Source organism: Sarcophilus harrisii, chromosome 3 (genome assembly GCF_902635505.1).
Source record: "Sarcophilus harrisii chromosome 3, mSarHar1.11, whole genome shotgun sequence".
NCBI lineage: Eukaryota > Metazoa > Chordata > Mammalia > Dasyuromorphia > Dasyuridae > Sarcophilus > Sarcophilus harrisii.
The window spans coordinates 578331376-578343452 of NC_045428.1; the positions used below are offsets into that span (position 1 = coordinate 578331376).

A 12077-nucleotide genomic window follows, 5' to 3' on the forward strand; every position below is an offset into this window, starting at 1 on the left:
CCCATTTGTAAAAGAAGGGTGTCGGACTAGATGCTCTCAGAAATCCCCTCCATGTCTGGGTCTGGGGTTCTTTCCCATCCCGGGGCCTCAGTTTCCCCATTTGTAAAAGAAGGGGGTCGGACTAGCTGGCCTCGGAGGTCCCTTCCAGCTCTGGTCTGGGGTCCTTTTCCCAGCCCGGGGCCTCAGTTTTCCAGTCTGCCCCAAGAAGGGTTCACACCAAAGGGCCTCCCCGGTCCTAGCTCGTTCTAAGTCAGAGGCTGGGCTGTTCCCGGAGGACTGGAGGGGCGGGGCGGGGACGAGGGGGTGTGGCGTCCTCAGCTCGCGCCAATTTCAGGCCAGCGGTCCCCGAGGGCGGTGACGTTCTCGCGATACTTGGCGGCCCAGCCCGGGGAGTCCCGGTCCGGGCACTCTCTCGTCAGAGCGCGGCTTCGGGCGGCGCAGTGCGCAGGCGCGGCCGGTGGGCCGGCGGGATTCCCGGGGCTACAGCGGCGGCCGCGGCCGCCGCCCGAAGCCGCTGTCCGAAGCCGCTGTCCGACGCTCGCTCGGCCGCTCGCAGCGCCCTGAGCGCCATGGCTCCGGCCGCGCTGGGCTCGGAGGCGCGCCTCAGCCTGGCCACCTTCCTGCTGGGCGCGTCGGTGGTGGTGCTGCCGCTGCTCACGCGCTCCGGCCTGCAGGCCCGCACCGTGCTGGCGCTGTACGTGGCGGCGCTGAACGCGCTGCTGCTGCTGCTCTACCGCCCGCCGGCGCGCTACCAGGTGAGCCCCCGCTGCGGGAGCCGCCGGGGCCGGGGGGCCGCGGCCGGGGGAGCTCAGGGGCGCCCCCCTCCGGGCCGGCTGCGGGGAGCCGCCGGGGCCGGGGGGGCTCAGGGCGCCCGCCCGGCCCACCTCCCTTCTAGCTACCGGGGCCGGGGCCGGGCTGCCCACGTGGGCCACTTTTCTGCCCGCTGCGGGGTCCTAAATCTGGGGGAGCTAAGGGGCGCGGTGGGACAGGGGCGCCCGCCCGGGTCATCTCCGCAGGAACAAGTAGCTCAGTTTGGGGGGGCCCGGGACCAGGGGCGCGCATCTGGCTCATCTCACCCGGAACAAGTAGCTCAGTTTGGGGGGCCCGGGACCAGGGGCGCGCATCTGGTCACTAGTAATAAGTAGCTTGAGTTTGGGGGGCCCGGGACCAGGGGCGCGCATCTGGCTCATCTCACCCGGAACAAGTAGCTTGAGTTTGGGGGGCCCAGGACCAGGGGCGCGCATCTGGCTCATCTCACCCGGAACAAGTAGCTCAGTTTGGGGGGTCCGGGACTAGGGGCGCACATCTGGGTCATCCGGTCACTAGCCATGAGGAGCTCACTGTGGGGGAGCCAAGGCATTAAGGGGCGCCCGGGACCAGAGATATCCACGTGGGTCACCTTCCTGCTACAAGTAGCCTGGGTTTGGGGGGAGTTAAGGGAGACATCCGAGATCGGGTCACGTTCTGCACTCGCTATGGGGGCCAGGCCAGGAATCGGGTGTGGGGAAGCTGAGGCCAAGGGGCTGCCTGCTTGAGCCAGGTCTGGGAGCGTTGGTGAGCTGGGGTCGAGGTCCAGGGAGCAGCCCTGCTAACGAGGGGTAGGGGCTGCCTGTGGCAGCTTCTTGGGAGCTTGGGTTTTTAGGATAGTCAGGGAGCTGTTTGGGGGCTCTGCTTTGTACTGAGGTGCTAGGCCCATGGGGTCGTGTGACACTTGGCTTGTTTGGTTCCTTGTAGCTATTGGGGAGCTGAGTTGGGTGGTATGTGGTTCCCGGAGAGGAGATTGTGGGAAGCTGCCTATTTTGGGGGGCTGAAGCCAGTAGGAAGGGTGTGGGACTTAGCTGGCAGTGGGGAGCTGTAGTTTTGGGGGGGTTATGGGGGCCATTTGTGCTGAAGAGCTGGGGAACACTGGGCTGGTGTTTATTTGGGCCATTCCCTTTTCAGCGGTAAAGATGGGAAGATTGGTTTTAGAAAGTGGCAAAGAAGAGCACACTGAATGAAACCAGGGGATACTTAACCTGGGTTAATTCCTTGTAATAGGGAGCTGTCGTTTTGGGGGATCCACAAAGCGGTTATGGGGAACTGGAGAACAAGGGGTCCATGGGAGATGGGATGGTGCCAATCTGGCTCAGTTCCTTGTGAGTAATCGGGAGCTGTAGGTTGGGGGGTCCAGGAAACCTCCTGGCTATGGGCCATGGGGGGGGTCTTGTGAGTAATGGGGAGCTCTCATTTGGGCAGGATACAGAGGGCTCCTGGATCTTTGAAGAGCTGCTGCTATTACCATTTAGGTAGGAGGGATGTGGGGTGTTGGAAACCAAAGTCCTGTATGAGTAACGGGGAGGGGGGGAAGTAGGGTTATAAGGGCTGTTAGGGAGACCGGTGGTTATGGGGGCAGGCAAAGTTGATGGACCCTGTATCAGTTATGAGAAGTAGAGTTTAGAGGAGGTTGGGTAAGGGGAGGGGATGTTTAGAAGGCCACAGTTATGGAGAGCTCCTGTTTCTAAGGTGGAGGGCACAGGTTGGGGTTATTAAATGCAGTTACCTAGGGCTTATGGAGGGGTAGGCAGTCCCAGAGCCTGGCAGATAGGCTTGGGTGCCAGGTTTGGAAGTGGTAGTTCCTGGGATCAGTTCTAAAGTACTAGGAGAGCAATTGGGGGGAAGATGTACAGTTAGAGGAAATAGTTTCTATGGGGGAGGACAGGAGTGGGGATTATAATGATCCGGGTTATTTGGCAAGAGTTTTAGAAGGGAGTGGTAAGTTGGGGGGGGGGGGGGTAGGGGGGGGGAGTAGAGAGTAGTGATCAGGGGGTCAGTTATTATGAGAAAGATTGTTGGGGGGAGATCACTGGGACAGAATTGGTTAATGTGGGATGTGGCTGGGGCTGCCTTGGGGGGGTTGGGGATTAGGCTGTTAATCAGGATAAAGGGAAGCCAGGTATTATGGGTTAGGTGAATTAGTGTCTGAGTGGAGGATGATGAGAGTCTGGAGCTGCATTCTCTCTCCCTCAGAAGAGAGTTCGTGTCAGACTACATTCAGTTGTGTTTTGATGATGGGGTGCATTTGGGGAGACTGAAGAAATGAATATTAGGGAGAATAAAGGGATGTTGGCATGTGTGGGGGCTATGGAAAAGGAGTGGGACACAGATTTAGGAGGTCACAGGCTGTGCTGGACACAGTAAGAAGGGAACATAGGGCATTAGGGGAGACAGGGTTGGGAGTTATGTGCGCAGGGTATGTGAAGACTAATTTCAGGGCCTGATAGGGTCCAGCATTAGAGCTGGGTGGTGGAAATCACTTGTTTGGTCATGTTTAAGTCTGTGACCCCATTTAGGGGTTTTCTTGACAGCTCATTTTATAGATGGGAAAACTGAGGCAAATGGGGTAAAGTGACTTGCTCGGGGTCACATAGCTTTGAACTCAGGAAGATGAATCTTCTTGACTTGAGGCTCTGCCCACTGCTCACCTAGCTGCCCCATAACAGTCATTTGGGTTTAGGGCTGGAGAGCAGGCACTAAGCATTGGCAGGGGGGTTCTGAGAGCCCTCAGTGTGGTGAAAGAAGTTGTTGGGGATGCCTGGAGCTGGGCAGTAGTGCCAGAGCACTTGGGAGCCTGGGGGGAAGGGGATGAAGGCTGAGGGAAATTTCCAGTGTCCCAGGGACTAGGGCTGGGAAGGAGGAGATGGGGGCAGTTGGGATCGGAGTGGGGGAAGGATTAGGGCGTTGGTATAAATTGAAAGTCAAGGGCTGCAGAACAGAGATAAAGTGGGGGATTCAGAATGGTTAAAGGTATGGGCACTGGAAGGTTGGGGGTGAGGAGCCTTTGTGGGTGTGAGGGACGGCAGTTAGGGAAGGCTGCAGTGAGGGGGGTCTTTGAGAAGGGCCAGGACCTTTAGGTGACTGCATTTATGGTGGGAGTGAATGGGAAGATCGTTATTAGAGGAGGGCAGCTCCCTGAAGTCTCTTATTCCATATTCAGGTCTGGTAGCTGACTTCCCTGAGGGTGCAGGGGAGGTCTTGGGAGGAAGGCCTGACACCCTCCCTAGCCTGGGAAGTGGGTGTTATTCTCAGTTGATGCTTGTCAGCAGCTGTAGCAGAGGCAGATGTGTGTGGGGTGCAAACATGTGACTTTTCTTTTATGTAACTGAAGGTGCCCTGCCAAGTTAAAAGGGCCAGTCCCTGACTTGGCCCCAGAGGCTCGTGCCCTCTGGGGCTCTGCCCTGCATCTTAGGGGTAAGCTCGGGGAAGTCATGTTCTTTGGCTGTCCTCTCAAAAGATTAGATTCACTAATCCCCTTTACAAAATCCTGAATCGAGGCTGGGAAAAAAGCTTTTTTTCCCAGCTGTCTTTGAAATTTCTGAATTCTGTATAAAAGGTATTGCCACATCTGGGTCAGCATTCAGAGGTTTTTGTATTGTGGCACAGAGTCCTGTGGGGATCGTGAGGTGATAGAGCCTCTCTCTCCCCTCCCTCTCTCTCTGTCTCTCTCTTTCCCTTCCCTTCCTCCCTCCCTCCTCTCTCTCTGTCTCTCTCTTTCCCTTCCCTTCCTCCCTCCCTTCTCTCTCTCCTCTTCCTCCTTCTCTCTCTCTCCCCCGCCCCCCTCTCATTCAGATAGCCATCCGGGCCTGTTTTCTCGGCTTCGTCTTCGGCTGTGGATTGCTGCTAAGTTTTAGCCAGTCTTCTTGGAATCACTTTGGCTGGTAAGCAATAAGGGATTTGTTTTTCAGTGAGCGGGTGGGATGGGTTGGTATGGATGGATCAAGAATTAGAACTAGTGCCTCATTACCCCTTTCACCTCTTGGTCACAGTATTTCATCTCTGACTTTCCGAAGGCTGTTCTGTACTTGTTATCAAGTCATACCTCTCCAGTTTCTGATCAGACTTCTAGGTCTCAGTTATTTGGATGAATCCTTCTCATCTGGCCCTGTTGTTGTCAGGAGACAGGTCTGAATGACCATCTCCCTGAAGGTGTCCTTCACCTGTGTGTGTAGTGATGTGTCTCGTCCTGACCCGAATGGGATTCAGAGCAATGACATTGAGGTGAAAGGCTCTGTTTGGATTCATAGGCCTTTTCCATCTCTAATTTCTATTAGGTCACATCTAGTGCATCCCCCACGGGCCATTGTAGGATTTTCCCCTACAATATGATTTCAGTCCCTTGAGCCTTCTAGTCCCTGACCTGGATTTGAACCAGTGACCTAAAGGTAAAGAGCTTTATATCCTATTATCAGTACTGTGAGCCATCTAAGCCTTCTTTGCTGGAATTATGTTGCAGTTATGTTAAACTTTATAATTGACATACATTGTAGCTTTATTTTGTACTGTTACTCCATTTTCATGCTTTCTCACATGTAATGGCCATTTTTTTAAGAGGTCTGAACAGCAAACAGTACAGTAACCTAATGTTTTATTTATTGTTTGTGGAATTAAAAAACCAAGTCCCAGTAAAAATTCTTCCTATACGAAAGAGGAATAATTCTGCAGCCGGTGCTGGGTGTTGGCTCTGGACTAGGTGACAGCACCCATTTCATAGACTCCATGAACAAGTGAACAGCATCACAACCTAGTTCACTCTAGACTTTGTCATCTATCTCTCCTTCTCTTTTTTCTTTTCTTTCTTTTTTTTTTTTAGGTATATGTGCTCCTTATCATTATTCCATTACTCTGAGTATTTAGTGACAGCAGTTAATAATCCCAAAAGTCTCTCCCTGGACTCTTTTCTTCTGAACCATAGTCTGGAGTATACAGTAGCTGCTGTCTCTTCTTGGATAGAGTTCACAGTTGAAAATTACTTTTGGCCAGGTTGGTATGTATATCCTTTCCCCTTGGGTATGGGATTTTAAGGAGAATAGCATTTGACTTTCTCGGGGGTATAGATACAATTTTTTTCTCCCTTTATCTAAATCATTTAGGAAGGATGAATCTTTCTGCTGGGTAATATTCCTTGATTTTGAAATCACCGCTTTTTTTTCTTTGATATCCAGTATGAGATGGTATTTAATTTAAATCCCCAGCCTTCTGTAGTTCCAAATCAGGTGCTGTGGACCCTTGAGGCATTCTGGTGAAGCTTAGAGACCACTCCTTTTCTCAGAATCATGTTTTTAAAGTACAAAAATAGAATACATAGAATTACATTAAAAACCAGTTATATAGAAAGTTATTTTAAAATTCCCTTAAAAAAACCAAATCCGTTAAACTCTTGTCTGTAATATACTGTGATACTGAGTGACATTAAGACTGGTTTTATGAACTACTAAATAAAAGGTTGGTTCTCAAGATGGTATTGAATTTAAATCCCCAGCCTTCTGTAGTTCCAGATCCGGTGCTGTGGACCCTTGAGGCATTCTGGTGAAGCTTAGAGACCACCCCTTTTCTCAGAATCATGTTTTAAAGTGCAAAAATAGAATACATAGAATTACATTAAAAACCAGTTATATAGAAATTGTTATTTTAAAAGTCCCTTTAAAAAACCAAATCCGTTAAACTCTCGTGTCTGTAATATACTCTGATATTGAGTGACATTAAGACTGTGGTTTTGTGAACTACTAAATAAAAGGTTGGTTCTCAAAGTCAAGTTCGGAAGTTGCCTTTTGAGGGCCCTGGTCAAATGTGCTTGATTCATTCCTGCTATTTCCTTCTTCGTTGCAACCATGATCAAAGTAATGGATAGTGGAGTTGATGTTCCTGGCAGCTGTGGCACATAACTGCTCATACAATGGTCAAGCTGATTACTTACAGTAAATAGAAATTATGTATTGGAGCATTGCCCTTTAATTCTTTACCTTGTATAGAAACATTTTATTTTATGTAGATGTATGGACTATCCGATTTAGGAATATTATGCTGACGTAATTTGGCTGCTGCTATATCATGAGTGTTAACATGTGACCCTGGCCAAATAATTATGTCATCTTTCTGTCTTTGAAAGATGTAATTTCTTGGAGCTGGATTTCAAAGAGAGGTAAGCTTCCAAGTGGAATAGTCTGATCATTTTGTTTTCTCTTGTGTCTTTTATTGCAGAAATGAAGCAGATAGTGTGGCTCAGTGTTACAGGGCTGCTTATGGTGGTTTTTGGGGAGTGTCTTCGGAAAGCTGCCATGTTTACAGCTGGTTCCAATTTCAACCATGTTGTTCAGAACGAAAAATCAGAAACACACACTCTAGTGACGAGTGGCGTGTATGCTTGGTTCAGGCACCCCTCTTATGTTGGATGGTTTTACTGGAGTATTGGAACCCAGGTACTGTCTGTAATTGGGAATCCTTCTTTCCTGTACTTTTTTTTTTTAATCAGATTTTAATTGTAACATGTAACATATACCTGAAGCCAGGAGTCAATAGGAGATTTAATAGTGTGTTATCTTCTGCTTGATAAGAGTTTCTCTCCACTCTTGGCTCCTCTGCCTCAACATAACAGGTGGTGACTTTTCTTCCTGAAGTTGAAGGCACCAGAACGTAACCTGTGTCTGGTTCCCCCAAGCCAGAAAAACTTTCCATATAGACCTAGCATGTCTATCCTTTTAGAATAAACATTGCTCCTTGGAAAGAGAGCACTAGGGAAGGCTTGCCTTGCTAATTCAGCTCTGTCACTGGACTGGTTAGCTCATTTAATGAGGTCACACTGACACTTTGGTCCAGTGTGACCTAAATAGTCTCTCTTCCTTGACTGTGCATTATTACATTGCTTTTTGGAAGCCATCTGTAAGATGGAAAGCTATCAGACAGGACTCAGTTTGGGGAGGGGGAGGGGGGGAAGGACGGGGAGGAGAGGGGTCAAACCGGATCATCCACAGAGAATCCACTCTCCAGATTCTACTTCATTCATTACACAGCATCTTATTGCCCTCAGCTACTTCCTCTGGCTTTGATATTTTCCCATGACAGTGTTTGAAATCTTCTGTAGTTGTCAAGTCTGTGAACAGCCAAAATTCACACTTTGCTTGATTCCTGAGAATGTGGACATTTCTGTCAGCTGCTCTGAGATGCTGTGAAAGATGTACTTAGGGATTAGACATGGGGGTGGGATTGGGATGGACACATTTAAGGGAGGAGGAGGAAGAAGTTGTGGCTTTTTATTTTAATTTGCTATTTGGTAACTGGAAGGAGAGTTACAGTATCTGGACATTTATTGCACTAACTCACGTTTATATAGGTTTGGGAAGTACTTTTCACATAGTATCTCATCTAATTCTTATTCTGTGAGGTAGATGGGGAAAGCCTTCCCTGTTTTATATATAGATGTGAGACCTGAGGTTGGGAGGGGAGGGGGCTCCCAAAATCATACAGCTTGTAATTATCAGAGCTGGGATTTTTGACTCAAGACTCTTCCAGTCCTAAATCCAACACTTTCCATTGACCCATCCTCCTCCAAGGAGTAGAAGGAGAAATGAGAGATCATCTAATACCCACATCTGTGAAGGAACTGAGCCCCCCAGTGCTCAGTTTTTAATTTCTAAAAGGCCTCTCATAAGTGATAAACAGACAAACCTAGATTCAAATTCAAGGTGATTTAACTAATTGCTAGATTGATTTTAGCTTCTAGAAGAACAACAATAAGGTTCCTTGAATAGTCCTCTTTAGCATAAAAAAATGAATAGCATCCAACCCCAAGCATCTACTATAGTCCAAGAGAGTGACTTGGGGAACTTAATGGAAACTGGATTGATTTAATAGATTCTGAAAACTTTAGAGCTGAAAGGAACCTGAAGAGAGCATTTCATGTAATCACTTGTAAAGTTGGTTGGGGGAGGAAGGAGAAATAGAAGGGGAGAGAGAGAGACGGAGACACAAAAAGGGAAGGAAGGAAAGGGAGGGAGGGAGAGAGAATGTATCTTTGAGTAAATGTGGATGAGCTATTAGTGTCCTGAGTTCAGTACTCCTTCCTTCTCTCCTTCTCTAGGTGATGCTCGCTAACCCAATATGTGGCATTGCATATGCTTTGACAGTCTGGAGATTTTTTAGAGATCGAACAGAAGAAGAGGAAATCTCATTAATTCACTTTTTTGGAGAAGAATATCTAGAATATAAAAAGAAGGTGCCCACAGGCCTACCTTTTATTAAAGGAGTGAAGGTGGAACTCTAATCCAAGGCATGGCATGAAGGGTGACGGTGTCTCTGAGGAGGTGACGCCAGCTCTGGGCGCATGAGGAAAGGAGCCACATGAGCTTCTCTGTTAGAAATTGAAGGATTCTCTTAGTCATTTTGTATTTTACCAATTATGCTGTGGAGAAGCACTAAGGGCTGGGCAGTCAGAAGGCCTTGAAATGGGTTCGAGAAGACACAGATCCATACTCATCCCTGGCCATGACAGGTAGGACTTGTAGCTAAAAGCAAACTAGGAGGAAGTGACTCCACCTCCTCTGGTGGCGTTCCTCAGAAGAGAACTTGGTGACCAGCTGCTTAGCCTTTCCAGGGCCCACCAGGAAGGAGCTGGCTGTGGAAGAATCTGCAACACGGGTAGATTAACTGCTTCCCAATAGTAATGCTATGAAAAGGCAAAAAAGGTGTTATGGGTGTTGGGTGGGGATGGGGATATAAGTGCTTCTTATTTGCATTAGAAACTGGATTGTCAAACTTGATTTAACAGGCAAGCTCAGACCTCACTGCTCTGACCTCTTGGTTTCTCTCCTCAAGTGCATGAGCATCGGTACCATGTTGGAAATATTTGCTTATAAGATGCTTTGGCTTTCCCCATTTCTGTAATTTTTTTTTTTTTTTTTTTTAGCAGCAATGTTATTCACTCATTTTATTTTTTGTTTTAGACTTCACATGTATATTTGGCAGCAAATAGGTGTGGGAACTTAACATTTTAAAATGATTATAGATTGTCTTAAGGTGAGTGAGAACTCTTTAAAATTGAAAATTTTCCCTACCAGGCAAAATGTGTAACTAGCAACTTTCCAAATCCAATGACCTTTGTGGGAAGATTTGTTTCCTACTTTTTATTCCTTCCCAAAGGGTGGCGTTTGTGAAAAGTGAGATACTTCCCAGTATCGGGACCTCTTTTTGTTGCTGTCAGAGAGGGAGTAGGGAACAGAAAGCTTTCATTGCAGATGTTTTGAAAAGCTCTGCTGGCCATTACTCACCCATTTAATTGCCTGCCTATTGGCTGTACTTCTTGCATTTCGTCCAAAATTTACAATCTAACGCTCTTAACCCCAGTTCTTGGTGGTTCTCTTTTTCCAGCGTGCTTCATGATTTTTGGCATTTGATGATATGTTACTACAAATTTGAGTTCATTTATGAAAATCAATTTTCTAATCCCAACTGGGATCCTCGTTGTTCTTTCCCAAGTGCAGGGGAAATAATTGGTTTTACAAATCAAATGTACAAGCTTTAAGAGGTAAAATGCCTATTGGATTCTGGAATCGTTACAGAGTTAGTCTGGGTGTGAGATCCTTTGAAGTGACACTAGCTAGCTATGAACGTGAAGGCATCTGGGGCCAGTGGGGAGAGCATTTCTACCACTGATTCACCATGAGGCCTTGTGCAAAGTCAAGTAACCCTTCTGTGCCTAAATCTCCCCATGAGCTTAGTGGGGATAATGACACCTACCTCACAGGGGTGTTGTGAGGATTCATTAGAAAGAATGTCTCTTACACATTTTTAACTCAGATAAATGAGAGAGATGTTGTCTAAGAGAAAACTACAATCCGTGCAAAATAGAAAAAATGATCGTGTGTACCCATTATATGCACACACACCTAAAATGTATGTTCCAAGCGTCTTAGGTCTTACCAATTTAGAAATGTTACTTATTTCCAGGTTTCATGGCTTCATTTATTTTCTGTTCCTATATACCAAAGAGGCTTTACAAGTTCTTTGATTACTGGTAGGAAAACTTGCTGGTAGGAGAACTGCATGAAAATTGCTAGACTTTCAGTCTTTGCTTTAGTTACAAACTTGAGATAAGATTAAGAAAAAGGCACTTGCTGAATTTGTGGTCCTTGGGGTTCTTGGCAGCAGCCCTTTGGCCCTTGATGGTAAAATTATGTGCACTGTTAGTGGCTCCAATTGAGTTAATTCCCACCTTATTCTTCTCCAAACTCAGCTGAGCTGAGAGACTGGCATCCCCCCTGGCACGTGAGGAAGGATTTTTCTTTGCTTGAATCCAGCAAGGACCAAATCCAGACTTCCATTTCTTTTCTTGAAGGCCACACATTTTGAACTTTGAACAGTTTTTACTGTGGCATGTGCTCTTGGGGGGGACAAGTTAATTACTATACCTGTGTTTCGTGGACCAGAAGCCTACAGGTATCAGGGTGTAATTATTTACTCATCCTCTTAGATCCCCAAGTGCATTACCTTCATTTGACCAAGCCCCAATCCCAGGCTACCCTAGACCTCCAGGTCTTCAGGTTGCACTGTGACATTTTGCTGCTATTCAGCTGCCCTGGATACTGTGTTTCACTCTGGTTTATAGAAAAACCTTGTGGCAGTCTTATGGGAGCAGGTGAGAAATCAGTCCTACATTAGGGCAGATGTCGGCAATTACGGGGAGAAAACAAAAATATTTGAGGGCAGGATTTGAGGACTTTTGACTTCCATCTGATACCATGAGCTTCAGTTTCATTTAAAATATATAAACTTAGCAATAACTGTGTACAGTACAGAAAATTAGATGGATAAGTTCACTGCTTCTCTGGCATTCACTTTACAGTTGACATCACTAATTCCTTCTAAATAATGAAGTGGCAGGAGATGCTTTTTTATATTTCAAAGTTTTTAAATGGATATATATATATATGTAATATGTATATATATTCTTATCTAGAAAAGGGGTCCTGTGAAACCCTTGGGCCCAGAGCTGTGTAAAGTGAAGCAGCATTTCTTTAGCTGGCCTTGCGGTTATTCACAGGACTCCTCAATGAATCAGGTTGGGTTGAGTTTACAAGGGAATGAGTAGGACTAGGAGCCAAATCTATTTTTACAAAGTCAGTAAATGATGACATGAACCTGACTGTTCCTTAGTACAAATTGCTGCTGAAAAGGTAGTCAATTTTATTAGTCCTGTCTTTCCCTCCATTTACATAATATTCTTCCTAATTCAGCTAGATTTCTGAATGGGGGGGGGGGGGAAGTATATA

At 46.9% G+C, this 12077-nt stretch overlaps 1 protein-coding gene across 1 annotated transcript; it reads left to right on the forward strand.

Annotated features, from left to right (window-relative positions):
* Positions 1–476: 476 nt before the first annotated feature.
* On the forward strand, positions 477–12077 carry ICMT (isoprenylcysteine carboxyl methyltransferase). Its single transcript, XM_031963735.1, has 5 exons — positions 477–755; positions 4606–4694; positions 5627–5796; positions 7015–7232; positions 8891–12077. Exons 1-5 carry the CDS (start codon positions 570–572, stop codon positions 9071–9073), a joined length of 846 nt encoding a protein of 281 aa, XP_031819595.1. The 5' UTR covers positions 477–569; the 3' UTR covers positions 9074–12077.